Here is a 14,433-nt window from a genome sequence, read left to right as displayed (position 1 = left end):
AGTCACATGAATACACAAACCCCTATTCCAAAAAAGCTGTGTAAAATATAAAGAGAAACAAAACGTGGTGATTTGCAAATGTGATAAACCAGTATTTTATTCACAACGGAAGATAGAAAACGCAATCAAATGTTGAAAGTAAGGCATTTTTATCCTGAATTTGAAGGCAGCTACATGCAAAGATCAGTGTCGGTGAACCCACCTACACGACTAAAAAGCATTGATTCTGTTTATCATTGGTCCAATGAAATTTTTTTCCTCAGTGCAGAAGTTAAAGGGTTAAAGAAGAAACCAACGATGAGAGGGATGATCAGAAAGAGATAGAGGGAATTGTCTATAACCGGTAAGGTGGAGCATGTTTGTCATTCTTTCAGTCACCTGCAACTCTTGTTGTCAGATCATGGACAACATGCAACAGGCAAAATACCACAAAGGCGGTGAGTCCAAGTGAAGCTTAAATTGAACCATTTTCTTCCTCTTGTAGATTTGTGGCTTTGAGTTATTACATCGTTTTATGTTTGGCTTGATAGCTTTGATGTAATTTATTGAGAAAACATGCTGCAAAATAGTTTTCCTAACCCACTTTAGATGCATCATGCCAAGTGTTATTTCACCTTAAGCAGAAGTTGAAACTTCATTCTGCTCATGGACCTGCTGACAACACAACAAATGTAGAAAGCTGCGACAGATTGGGAGGATGTTCTGGAAGAGGAATGCGACAGATGTGTTTTTAAGAGCATAAAATCTTTTAGTTGAATAGATCAGCATTTTTTTTCTTTTGATTTCTCCCCCAGCAGGAGCCAGAGATCCTATGATAGAATCAGAATCAGAAAAACTTTATTGTCCATTGCAAAGCAGTGGAAATGTGCCTTTGAAACAAAGGCACAGGTGAAAAAGTGCATAAAAAAAACATGGCAGCACCGTATAAAAACAGCAGGATAAGAACAACACACAGAAAGCCAAGAGCAAAAACCCTTAAGAATTATTGATGATGCTGATTGTAGTCGGGATGAATGATTTTATTTGCTATGTTTGTCCTTGATATTGGAACCTTGTTCTGGCGACCAGATGGGAGGAGTTGAAAGACCTGTGAAGTGGGTGTTGGCTTTTCCTTTGACTGCCTGTGTGTGGAGATCTGTGAGTGAGGACTGAGTGGTGCCTGATACTTTGGTAGCATATTGGATGACTTTTGAAAGTTTGGATTTGTCTTTAACAGAAATAAAAGTGTACCAGGATGAGATGTTGTAAGTAAGAACTGATTCAATTTTGATCCAGTTTACCAGTATTGGGTTGACCTGTAGTTCAGCGAGGCTGGTTGAGAAAGGTGCTTATCTTGACTGTGTTGAAGGCCGAGGAAAAGTCCATAAAAAAAATCCTGGAGCATGAGTGAGGGTGGTCCATGGCAGGCATCTTCCACCCCTCGTTGTTCCTTATATGCCAACTGGAGTGGGTCCAGTTTATCAGTAACTGAAGAGCTTAGCAGGCCACACACCACCCGCTCCATGCATTTACATAATACACATGTCAGTGCGATTGGTCGGTAATTCTTGGGAACCTTTGCTTTTGTGGTTTTGGGTATGGGTGTGATGGTGGATTCTTTCTATGAGGGAGGAACAAAACATGAGTCCAGGAGCAGTTGCAAAAGTATGGTCATGATACCCCCCAGTTGAGTGGCGTATTCCCTTAAGCCCTTAAGCTTGTCTGGACTCACTGATTTCCTAGGATTCACTCGGGACCTTTGCAAATGTGGGTACAAACCGTGTTTTAACGTGCAAAAATTTGCTAAAGTTGCCAGTTTCCATTGGATAATATTTTCAACAGCGCTTAGTATACACTGTTTGATAGTTTAATTAAAAAACATTGTACGCCATAACATCATTTTATAAGCCTATCATATGTTTGGTATGCTAAAAAGTCTTTGTAAAGTAACCTGTCCCTTACTTTTATCAGATGAATGTAATAGGATAAAAAGATACAATATTTTCTGAGTATAAAGTACTTGTGAAACTGAAGTATGGAAGCTAATTTGCATTGTGATGTGGTCAAAATAAACATGAAAAATTAGAGTATCATTATACCCTTTTGAGATTCATTATTTGTCTTATTTTTTTATATAACCTTTGAAATAGGAAGTGTGAAGAAAAGTAATGAATGCAAACCTTTGTGTCTGTATTTTACTCATTTATGTGTTGCCACCACTATTCCTTTTTTCCTGTAGTTTCCGGTTTCAGCTTTTAAATGAATGCAATCTTTACTGTTTGTCTTCCCTTCTTCCAGACACTGACAACAGAAACTTTCAACTAAAGGTGGTGAATTTTGAGGCTCATGAAAACCACATTTCCCATGAGACCCAGGGGCTAAGCAACAGACACCTGGTAGTTCGGCGAGGAAAACCTTTCAAACTTACTCTGCTGTTCCATGGCCGGCCATGGAATCCTTACACCGATAAGCTGTTGCTGGAAGCTTCTTTAGGTATGAAAGACACAATTTAACTTTGTATAATACTCTGTTAATCCCAAAGTGGGGAATAATGTTTGCAGAATAAAGATTTAAACCAGTAATTAGTCTTTATACAGAGCCTTTGCTGTGGGTATGAATGACCTGCAATGTTTTTTATTGCAATGGAGCTGAAGAAGCCTCTGAGTGTGCAGCATTTTCTGTTTTGTTCAGCAGTTTTTGCAACATTCTTCTTTGCATAATCAGCTCCAAGGGCCACAGAGAAGTCCTGGAACTGACAGTTTGAAGCTCATATTCAAAGCATAACTGTAACATTTGTCAAAGTAAAAATAGTCACTCCTAACCTTATAACTAAAAAGTGTGTTAAGCAGTAAAAAAGTACCCTTGTTCATTTCTATATTGAATACTCCCAGGGTGTTGTTGTAAAGCCTTATTTTACCATGTATGACTTACAGCAGTAGTTTACTAACAGTTTATCGGCATATCTTTTATATTTTCAAAGGCTGACAGGTCTGGACCGCAGGCAGGCCAAGCTAGCACCCAGACTCTTATTAAGGAGCCATGTTTTTTCTTATGTAGAACAGGGTTTTGTCTTGTTGAAAGTTTATTTGTAATAAATCTGTGTTACATTTGTAAAATTTGGGAAATGAGGTCATGCAGTTCACATATGGCCAAACAAAATAAGGCTGTAGCAGGCAAAACTCGGAATAAAGTGGATTTAGCAGATGTGCGCTTCTTTGCTTGATAACAATACTTACAAGCTGTAAGTAATGCCGCATAACGTTTCCTTTTCACAGGCAGTCTATCAGCGAGGATCCCAGTTCAATTCCCTGGAGAGTGGTTTGATCCCCAAAACTGGTCAGCCACGTTCTACCCTAAAGACAGGCGTCATCAGTCAGTCACCATCCACATCTGCTCCCCTGTTCAGTCCACAGTCGCTTTGTATGACCTCCTGGTCCACATAGAGACCACAAATCACAGAATGAGCTACAACGTCGGAAGGTTTGTGCTGCTCTGCAACCCTTGGTTGAAAGGTGGGTCCATGTAATAATGCTAGTAGCTGTTGCTGTCTGTGCTATTACAGTGTTACATATTTAGTTCTACATCCCTGCCACTATGTTTCAGATGATCCAGTGTACATGCCACTTGATGCTCATTTACAAGAGTACATCAAGAGTGATTATGGATTGCTTTACATGGGCACTCGTGCAAATATTTGTACGCGGCCGTGGTCGTTTGGGCAGGTTTGTGACCGACAATAAGATGCAATTATGTTGCAATGGTTCGGGTTTAAACATTTACAAATAAGAATACTGCAGCATCTGGGCTTCTGTTTATGCAGTATGAACCTGGAGTCCTGGAGGCTTGTCTGATGCTCCTGCAGATGAGCCCTCAGCACAAAAGTAACAGCCATAGAGACTACATTTCACGAGGAGACCCTGTCTATCTGAGCAGAGTCATTTGCGCTATGGTGAGGTACAACACTTGCATAACGTGCAATAAATTATGCTAACATGAACATGCTTTCACTCCCCTACCATATTTTGCTAATAATTATGGCTTAAGATGACCTAAATTTGTTGTCAAACAAGTCTCTCAGCATCCTCGCAGTGAGTGGAATCGCATGACAGGTCATAAAATATGTATGTTGGTCCACGGAAAAGTACAAACCAATTTAAACCAGTTTAAAAATACTTCCAACACCTATGTTATGGGTTACGTTGTTTTCTCACAGTTTCGAAGCCTAGATTGTGAAACTGCTACATATTGGACATGAGCACAAATGTCAATCTTGTACAATTTCTTGTGAGGCTGCACTGCAGCTCAGAGAGACAACGAGTTGAGTGATGTGTCTCCTCCTGCCCAAGGTGAACAGCAATGATGACCTTGGTGTTTTGGAGGGCAAGTGGCAGGGCAGCTACACAGATGGCGTGAAGCCAACAGATTGGAGTGGCAGCGCTGATATCCTTCACCAGTGGGCTTCATCCAATTGCAGGCCTGTGCGCTATGGACAATGCTGGGTCTTTGCATCGGTGGTCTGCACAGGTATTTTGAATAATTGCAATGAAAAACTCCACATTATACATTTTGGGGTTTCTCTATCTTTCAGTGTGATACATTATCATTATAATTTTTATATTTCTTATGCATATTGAGCACATATAGAGTCCACATCAAAGGGAAATTGCTCTTTTCTCTTTGAAAGAATGCTGCTGGTATGCTTTCTTGCTTAGAGCTTTTCCTCTTGGACTTGACGACATCACCTCCAAACATATTTGCATAATGTCAGTGTAGGATCTAGTTTGAAAAGCTTCTGACTCATTTTAATTTCTGACCACTCAGAGAGGGCAGCCTTGTTAAGATTCGGTCTTCACTGTCACCAAACTCTGGTGCATTGGCAGAGTATCCAGTGTTCTTTGTAAGAAAAATATTCATTCATCCAGCATCCAAGCTACGCTGCAAAGAAGTCAGCCGGGAGGTTCTTGATGTACTAGAGCGAGGCTCGTAACTGGGATCAAATGCTTTTACATGCTGCTCATGCTGCAAGTTCCATAGTGTGGGCAACTTCAGCTTAGTTAATCACAAGCACTATCTTTTAAAGTGCAGCTTGCTCCTGGTGAGCTGCCGTGTGAGTTTATAAAATACAACTCCTGTACAAACGGCCTGCAGCTTCAAACCCAGAACCTTCTTGCAAATAAAATGCAAATAACTTTGCACTTAACTCTTATGCTATCTGCAAATAGTCCTTGCTGTCATAGTGTAAGTGTAAGAGAAAATATCTTTTGCATATGAAATCAAAATGTTTTTTTTTTTTTTTTCCCCATCCCAGTGATGAGAGTTCTGGGGATTCCATCCAGGGTTGTGACCGTTTTTAATGCAGCACATGACAGTGACGCCAACACCACAATTGAGGAATATTACACAAGCACAGGGGAGAAGCTCAACCTGTCCAATGACAGCATTTGGTAGGTGCCACATGCTCTCAAACAAGCAGTGTAACAGTTAGTGTTTAAATAGCTCGCTAGATGGTTTGACATTTAAGTCTGAATTTACATTCAAACGCATGTGTTTTTCTTCTGTTTACATAGACAAATTAATTAGAAGATGAGTTGTGGGCTCCTTTTTTATTCCTCAGTGTTATACATATAGTGTGATCTCTTGCAGGAACTTCCACTTATGGGTGGAGTGCTGGATGAGGAGATCAGACCTCAGTGCAGAGTTTGACGGCTGGCAGGCAGTGGACCCAACACCACAGGAGAGGAGTGCAGGTAGGTTTCTGACAAAAGTTGGCCTCAGCGTGGTGCTTGTTCAACTTTTGAACATCTTTTTTTTTACTTTATACTAAAGCTTTGGGAGGGACTGTCAAACACTAACTGAACCAGATGATCAAACTTGAATGTGTGACATGGGAGTTTTCTTTGAGAACTAATGTGAAAAAAGTGAAAAATAATGATCTGAGGACACAAATGATATTTATCACAAATAAGAAAAATGACACTAAATACAGTCCTCTCTTAGGGATGTTCCGATGTGGCCCTTGCCCAGTGGCTGCCATTCAGCGACGCTGTCTTAATGTGCTCTATGACACCCCGTTCCTTTATGCTGCTGTGGATGCTGATGTCGTTCGACTGATTGTACGCAATGGACTGGTGGTGGGGTGGACAGAGGACTCCGAGTCTGTAGGACAGCTCATCTGCACCAAAAGCATCAACTCCGACAGACCAGAGAATCTGGTGCAGTCTTATAAGAGCAAGAAAAGTAAGATATGATCAGCAGTCTATTCAGAATCTTCTTTAGAAAACAGACAGATTGTGTAATGATGAAAATAACCCTGATATAAAGGCGGTGCAGATCTCTTTTGGCCTTTTTTTCTATACTTGAATGATATTTTGAAAATGTGTATTTCTTTTCCAAGCGGACAGGCAAGCTGGCTCTGCGAGCAGACGGAAAATGAGTAAGAGACTGTTGTCATACAAAGAGCAGCAATCTGGTATTTGAGCTCATACACTAATTTTCTTCTGTTTTATCACCAAAAACCGTGATCTGGGGAGCATTTTGGAATTTTAATCTTATCATTTTTCAAGGCAACATCCTAGATGCCATTACAATCTTTTCATCATCGTCAAGTACCGAAAGAAATGGTGCAGGTAAGCTTTCATGCAAATCTTACTGTTAAATGTTAAACATTTACTCTCTCAAAGAATTCAGATCCCAATTTCACCACCTCTTTTAGAAATAAGTTTGCTAATTAGTGGTAATACACCTAATTATTACAATATAATATATATATTAATATATATTAGTAGGAGTAGTATTAGTGTATGTAAGAAACTATGTATAACTACAGTATAACTATCATAAGTTAATCACATGATTTTGTTGCTTTTACAAAATAAAATACTCTTCAGCTTTATGAAGTGTCCCTTCTTATAGACCATGATGGTTAGCAAGTGTGGTCTCCTGCTCAAAAACTGACTGTTGTTGGAGTTTATACGTTTCCACAGGTGTTATATTGACTGACATCAGAGCTTCTATCTTGTATTAGTATTAAGTTTTTATTTAGCTTTTAATGCCTACACCTGTCAGAGATTTAGGTGCCTGTTGACTGAAAGAAGAAGTAAATAGCAAGGGTATAAATAGCAAAAATATAGTTCAAATTGAGATAAAGTGTAAAATGTACTTGGTCATATAACAGGGTTTTTTGGATAATGAGTCCTTGTGTCACACAATACAGTTCTTAATTCATGAAATGCCATGAGACTGTATTCCTGCGTATATGAAAAGACTTTTACACTTTTACAAACTGCTGTGAGACGGTTGTTTCACATCGACAACACCTGTTTATTCAAACGAAAGCACCGATTTGTTCAAAAGCCAGAACTATAGATGGTGACAGTAGTAAATCCATTTGACCTAAAACGATGTACTGATTATCTCCAGGAGGAATGTCACCTAGTTTGGAGGTGTCCCTAAACATACATGGGGTACCGTTACTGGGGGAGACCATCCGCATGTGTGTGACGGTCACAAACAGGTCAAGCAGTCCAAGACACCTGGTAGAATATGTCAATGCTCAACTGAAAGAGTACAACAACAATCCACAGAAGAGCTTCTGGAAAACACTCAAAGAGATCCACATACAGCCATATAAAGGTGAGTGAATACAAAGACACATATGATGCACATACAGTAGGAATATCTTCAAATTATCTGGTTTGATAGTACTTAATACTGCATCTGTTTTTCCTCTTTACATGTTTAACACCGTTGAAATGCAATGGAAAGCCAGTGTTTTTGCACCTATTTTAATTGCTGTTTCTTTTGACTCTTTTTTTCCCACATTCTTTACGCTCTCTGTAGTGTTGACGCTCTACCACACCATTTCTTATCCTATGTATGAGTCCATCCTAGCAGGTGATGATATTGTGAATGTGGCGGTGGTGATAAAGGACATGATGACCAAAGAAAGAGTCCTGGCTGCTGAAGAGTTCAGCATCAGCGCAGCACATTTAACCACAGAGGTACAGCAATTGTCCACCTTCCTACTCTTCAGCTCAAGTCTTATGACTGAATAATTTAACCTTTTTCTTCCTTCTTTGATTAAATTTTATTCATTGATCTCACTTTGATCTATTTGAAGGTTGTGAGTTGAATATGACAATTTAACAAGAGTAATTTATTCATGTAGAATTATATTTGATATAATTCAAGGGAATTACATCAAAGCGGCATCCCCAATGAAAACCTGTGCAACACAATTTGGTGACCGAATCTTACTAAGTTTTAGCACAATGCAAGACAACTATCAGAACTTTGCCTTTGATGTTTAGAATGTAGTCAGCATAAACATGCGCTAATCCACTTTGATATAGTCTGATATTAGGGCTGTCACGATGTCGGATTTCCAGCGTTATCGCAGTACCGACAGAAAACTAGTTGCTAATGCTATCAACTAATTCAGGCTTGCATTGCTTTTTTGTCTCCTTTTCTTTTGGTATCGAATTAGGTAAGAAACTGTAAAAATGATACTGAAACCCTAATTTGCAATCAGTGTTGGTTTATTTTAGTAATATCGATATTTTATTCTTTCATGACCACAATTATCATCGATACCCGTGTAATGCAACACCCCTAACTGATATTATGTGAAATAGTTTTAATTAGTGTTCACTATGTGTCGTCTCACGTGTTCTGCGTTGCTTCAAATATGTAAGAATTCCATGTTTGTTTATTTATTTTTTATCATGGCACAGTATTTGAAAAGGCAGCTGATCCTAATCTAGTCACTACTTTAGCTTTTATTAGCATACTAGTCACTACACTGGTGTACATACTGGTGTAGTATTGTTATTGGGGTATAGATCATGGGTAGTAAAAGGCTATGGGCAAATAAATTTCTACAAAACAAAACAAAAAAAAACTGAGTTGATAATACTGAATTTTACCTGAGATACAGTATTTTTGTTAAACTTTATGAAACACGGACCAAAGATTTATAAGAATATAACTACAACACCATTTTTGACAACATAAGGTGAATCTCAGTTGGAAACTGAACTCAAACACTCACTAAATTACAATGTTTTAGGACTTTAACAGCCTTTTTAAGATAAAAACTTCCATGAGCTTCCAGTTTCAGTTCCTGTGAATCCTTCTGCCAAGAGCAACTTTATTTAGAGCAAAACATCCTCAATGCCTCTGCTTTTTCCATCTATTCTGCATAGCTGTGCTCATGATCCGCATATGATTTTGCATCTTGTCTGTGATCATATGCTTGTGACTGTTTTGCAGATTGAAGGTGGGGACAGCATCAAGATGAAGAAGCAGCACACAGCCAAGGTGACTTTCACCAACCGATTTGATAAACGTGTGTTGGGCGCTGTTCTGACTGTGGAGGGATTCGGTTTGCTACAGGGAAAACAGGAGGCCAGGTCAGTCTTTCTAACAGTTAAACTTAAAAAAAGGAACATAAATCACCAGTCTCAAGAAACAATTGCTTGCATGGCTCCATATGACAGCAGTCATACATGCGGTCACATTCCAGTCGTGTCACACACACACAGTTTCAGGTCTCTGAGGAATGTGGTCTGTGAATGTTGTCAGGTATGTTTTTGTCACAGCAGGAATACAATGTTGTGAGATCTGAATTAAGTTGTCTTGTCTTGTATGTAGACAATTGCACCGTTGCTATCGCCCTCGGGATATGGAGTTAGAATGCATCTGTGCAATAATTCACTCAACTTTTCCATACATTATTTCAAATGAAAATTCATATTTCCATCGTTGGCAGCTTTGGTTGCCCAAAGGGTATTTGCAAAGGGTTAAAAGTACTGCTCTCTTTCAATCTTACTTCTCAAAACACAGTATTCTCACATCATTTCATCATGTATGGATAATCCATAAAAAAGTTGCTTTAAACTGCTCCTGATGTTATGGCATTTTCCAGAAGTAAAAGCCATTTCTTATGTGAATGTACTCTGTATGCTGAACTAATTTCTTCAGATTTGTATTGTACAAAATCCATGTCATGGACTATGGTAAAACATATTTTAGTTATTCAACTTTTTAAGCTGCAATGTGTTTCATTTTGAAGTTATTTGCATGCGTGAGGATAATATTTAATCCTCCTCAACTTTGCAAATAAAAACTAGTTTGCACAGCCAATGAAGCAAATAGTTCACCATAGAGAGAAATAGATTAGCTAATTCTGGAGGAAGTTCAGCAGAAATTACTTTATCTAGTCAAGAGGAAATATGTCATCTTCATTATCATCAAAAATGTTTTGGCATTTGCTCTTTTTTGGCTTGAGAATTAGCAGAAAAAGTTTTGGGAGCCAAAAAAAATCTCTGGATCTAATTAGTTGGTCATATTAGTCAACACTCATAATCAACCTACAGATATAATATAATCACTTTCTTATATGAAGCAATAACTCCCAGAAATCTCCCTGCATTCAGTTTCTACAATTATTATCAGCTTTTGAACAAATAATTAAATCTCTGGGCTAGTTTAGGGCTCTGGAAATAAAATGTGTCTTTGCTGGAGCTGAAACCGAAAAAGAATGAGCTTCTCTTCTCGATCCTCCAGGCTGGTTCTCCTGCAGCCAGGCGAGACGATAGAGAAGAAAGTGTCCATCATGGCCACTTCACCTGGCACTAAACTGCTGATGGCTACTCTGTCACACAACAACAGCTCCGTCATTCTTGCCAGGAGCTACCTCAAAGTCTCTGTTACAGCTGCATGACAGTGAGGAAACCATTATACCAAAAGCTTCAACAAGAAACATCTTTAACCTTTTAGATACACCCAGACCAGTTTAGCACAAAAGGCAAAAAGTCCGATTTTGAGAAAGATACTTCACTAGTTTTCATTGACACACCCTTTTATGAATAAACACTATATTTTTGTACTTGTGTATCTTCTTTTCAGTGATGTAATGGCATACCACAGATTTAGCACACAAGTAATAAACAAATATATAAACTCTAACTGTAGAAAATCTGCATCAGTGGGGGATGGTCATTATTTAAGACAAACTTAACCTATTTCAGAATGGAATCGAGCTTTAGAAAGAATAAACCATGTAATGATTTGGATAAGATGATGATGCAGCCATGGTCCATGCTGTTGTTCATCCTCATTTCTCAAGGAAGCAGTTAAAAAAGAATATATTCTTAATTTTTCTAAATTTATAAAAGCTTGTTTCTTTCGTCTATTGTACATACCGTAGTGCTTGGTAAAAGAAAACATCCAAACAGCTTCATAATCAAAACTGTGCTCAGCAGATATCAGCCAAGTGAGAAGTGCATCAGTGGTTGTATGATGAAGTGGATGAACTGTCAGGGTTTGGATTATTTTATTTTTTATTTTGTGACTTTGGGTTAGATTTTCTTGTTTTGTTTGATTCTGTATCTTGTTTGAGTTCTTGGTATTTTTGGAGTTATTGGTTTGAATTAGCACTGTAGGAGTGAGTGTGAGTCAGTCTTTTTGAATTCAGCACATTTTGAGTTTTTTTTTTTTTTTCATTTACTGGAGTAAAGTTTGATTTGTAGGTAAAAAATAGCAAAGAATAGATGCATTCTCATAAATTAGGACAGACTGCCTCCTCTATAATGAGTTTGATTTTTATGTTTAGTTATTTATGGATACAAAAATCAAGCCTTGAAAAATGCTGCTCATGGAACAGTGAACATACATCCACTGAAGTCAACAAGATGAGTTTGAAACCTACCAATAAAGATACTACAGTAAGTAGACCTTTATTTACAACTAACTTTCTTTATCTTTATCTAATCTTACCTTGTTGCACACAATTCATGTAGTCTTGTCCTCCTTAATTCAACATGATATTTTACAGGGAGTAGAAGGAAAGCTTTTGGGTGAATATTCCCTTTGTTGTCATTTACTTTGCAAAGTGGAAAGTATTGTTATGAGATGTGGTAAAGGTCCCACCCGTCCAGAGTCAAACCAGTGCCTCAGCTGATATGGGGGATGTTGAGCCACGAGGCAGGCAGCGTTACCACTCAGCCACTGCATCACCTCTGCCATCAAATATGTCAATATAGTTCTAGTAAAGTATAGTTTAAGTGACAACATGGAACTTATGATTAAAATCCATGATTCACCTGCACATTTATTGTAATGCAGTATATTATGTCACATTTTTCCCTGATTAATGAATTAATTATCTCTCAGAATTTTTGATCAGACCCAAAATGAAATTAGTGCCACTTCATGGGGTTTAATTATATATATATATTTTTAACCGACTTTCACATGTAAGAGTGATGGATTTTTACATACCCTTTACATACTTTGCTGCACTGAGATAAATTGTTATAACACAATACAACCACTAGGTGGCAGTATTGTCATATTCTTTTTTTTCTTCTCTTCTCTAAACCATCTTCATACTTCTTGATGTAACTGATGAGTTTTTATTTCATCCTTTTCATTAGTCTGTGGTTGGGTTAGCTTATTGTGTTTTTTTTTTGTCTTCCAGATAAACTGCTCTAAGCTTCATTGTGGTGAATCACGTTTCTTTAAAATGAACACTGTGTTCAGTCATGCAGAAATAACAGACACACATACATATACGTTTGTAGATGTCAGATGGTTGTGAGCTGGGAACATCTAAAAAAGTTCCTGATATGAGTGAAATTTAGTTTCAGTACAGTCTCATTCCAATCCACATATCATTTACATTAAGGATGAGAAACCTGTTAAGACTGTGAAAGACAAGTAATTTGCTGCCCTGTTTAGCATCAGGCCCAACACTCAGCCTGCAGAAGTTAGTGGATGACCTCATATAAGGGGCTTCTTCGGGCCTCTGAATTGAAGAAAACAGAAGAGCTAAGTCCTTTTTGTAATTTCTGGCAATTCTGAGAGGTTCAAATATGCTTTACACAGAGATACTTTGTGTTCTGTACATATCCAGTTTCCAGATGAGGAACCAAAAGGATTACAGGTTGACATGTGTGTACTCAACAGCTTGTGATCTCACCTCAGTGTCAGAGAGATTGAGGCAGAGTCGCTGCCAGACGGAGACGATAATCAGGCTCCACACTCTCTGATTTTCAGACAAATTAAACGTCAGGGGAAAGCAGGGAGCGGGACCGCTGGGCTGCTTTGAAAAGCTGAGGCTATCATAAATTATTAATGGCTCCCCGTCATGGCCTCCTTCTCCTCATACCTCGTTCTTTTCAACCATCCCTCTTCTTCATCCGACCCGCCTCCTGGCTCCTCAATTTTGCTCAACCTTTCTCTTTTCACTTTCCTCATCCTCTTCTGCCTTATTCCTCCACATCACCTCTATTTTTCTCTTATTCCTTCCCCTATTTGTAAGTCACCTCCTCTTTTCTTCCCTCCTTGCTCCCATCTTTGTTTACAGTCCATATCTGTCATTCCTCCCTGCCTCCTTTTTGACTTTGCCAGTTTTCATCCCTCCCTTCCATCTGTTCTTGATTACTACTTCCCATGTTATTCATTTATTCTTCCTCTGAATATTAGCCTATAATCCCTCCTTCCTTTTAAAAAAAAAAACTAGATTCCTTTCTATCTTCCTTTTCTTTGTCTCCTCGGTCTGCCTCTTCTCCTTTCTTCACCCCGTCTCTTCTGCTTTCTGTTGTATTTTTTCGAGTTACCTTTGAAAGGTTTAACTGGATCTACAGGGTTTTGCAACAAAGAACTTTAGTTCTTGTTTGTATTGTTTCATAAATGTCCTCTCTGTGTAAAGTTATTATTGGGTTAAGACTCCTACGTTAGAATGCATTAACTCAACAACTGAATCAAAAAGAAAACACTCCATCCGTTGGCTTAGCTTGGTGGATTAATTCATCTTCCTCTTTTTCAAAGTGGGCAGAAATAGTCTTTAGAACACAAAACAACTTGGACTTGTGGGAGGGTGGTTATCTAAACATTTAAATCCAGCATACATGTATTCACATAAATTCCTGTTTCATTATGTGTTTTAAATTACATTTATACATTTATATTTTTGTCTTTTTTGTGGTACTACAGGGGTGCCATGAGTAATAAAAAGCTAATAAAAAGGAAATGGTTCATAAAGAATGAGTAAAAATTGTTGTGGAGGACAGCACTTTATTTAATCCTATTCCCTCGTATTAGATTGCAGTGACACACAGAATGTAATGGATATAATATATAATGCTTAAAACTTATGTTTGCTATTTTTTTTTGTCACATGTAGGATATTATGAATCTTTTTGACTTACTTTGGCATGGCTAGTGAATTACGTTAATTGCATGTGGACCTTAAGCTTGTCCACTTGGCACTGATAACTAATCTTTAAACAAATTCTGTTCCAGCTCAGTTTTCCAGGAATTCATTGTGGACAATTATGACCCTCACGATGTATGCTCAGTGCCTAAATTAAGGGGCAAAGTGGAAAGCAAGGCAGGCAATATGGTTCCCATGTCCATGTGTGTATCTGCAGAGTCTCAATCACTTTATGG

General features: G+C 38.2%; 1 protein-coding gene across 2 annotated transcripts; it reads left to right on the top strand.

Moving 5' to 3' along the window:
• The first annotated feature begins 379 nt into the window (after nucleotides 1-379).
• Nucleotides 380-10,824, top strand: LOC140271800 (protein-glutamine gamma-glutamyltransferase 5-like). 2 transcript variants are annotated; one of them, XM_072367099.1, is made up of 15 exons: nucleotides 380-437; nucleotides 2,278-2,472; nucleotides 3,255-3,491; nucleotides 3,583-3,701; nucleotides 3,800-3,928; nucleotides 4,326-4,503; nucleotides 5,288-5,423; nucleotides 5,623-5,726; nucleotides 5,977-6,216; nucleotides 6,374-6,412; nucleotides 6,543-6,605; nucleotides 7,399-7,611; nucleotides 7,819-7,979; nucleotides 9,250-9,389; nucleotides 10,546-10,824. In XM_072367099.1, the coding sequence occupies exons 1-15, from the start codon at nucleotides 401-403 to the stop codon at nucleotides 10,700-10,702; spliced, it is 2,148 nt and encodes a 715-aa protein (XP_072223200.1). In that variant the 5' UTR covers nucleotides 380-400; the 3' UTR covers nucleotides 10,703-10,824. The 2 variants fall into 2 exon arrangements, with proteins under 2 accessions (XP_072223200.1, XP_072223199.1); XM_072367098.1 differs by having other exon boundaries at nucleotides 6,374-6,448.
• Nucleotides 10,825-14,433: the final 3,609 nt, after the last annotated feature.

Source organism: Leuresthes tenuis, unplaced genomic scaffold (assembly GCF_036924035.1).
Source record: "Leuresthes tenuis unplaced genomic scaffold, fLeuTen1.0.hap1 SCAF_16, whole genome shotgun sequence".
NCBI classification, from domain to species: Eukaryota; Metazoa; Chordata; class Actinopteri; order Atheriniformes; family Atherinopsidae; genus Leuresthes; species Leuresthes tenuis.
This window is presented reverse-complemented; position numbering and strand designations above follow the sequence as displayed.

Coding starts and splice junctions, on each gene's coding strand:
- LOC140271800 (XM_072367098.1), top strand. CDS start 401: ATGGACAACATGCAACAGGCAAAATACCACAAAGGCG. Junction 4,504..5,287: donor TGCATCGGTGGTCTGCACAG/GTATTTTGAATA, acceptor TCCCCATCCCAG/TGATGAGAGTTCTGGGGATT. Junction 7,980..9,249: donor CAGCACATTTAACCACAGAG/GTACAGCAATTG, acceptor ACTGTTTTGCAG/ATTGAAGGTGGGGACAGCAT.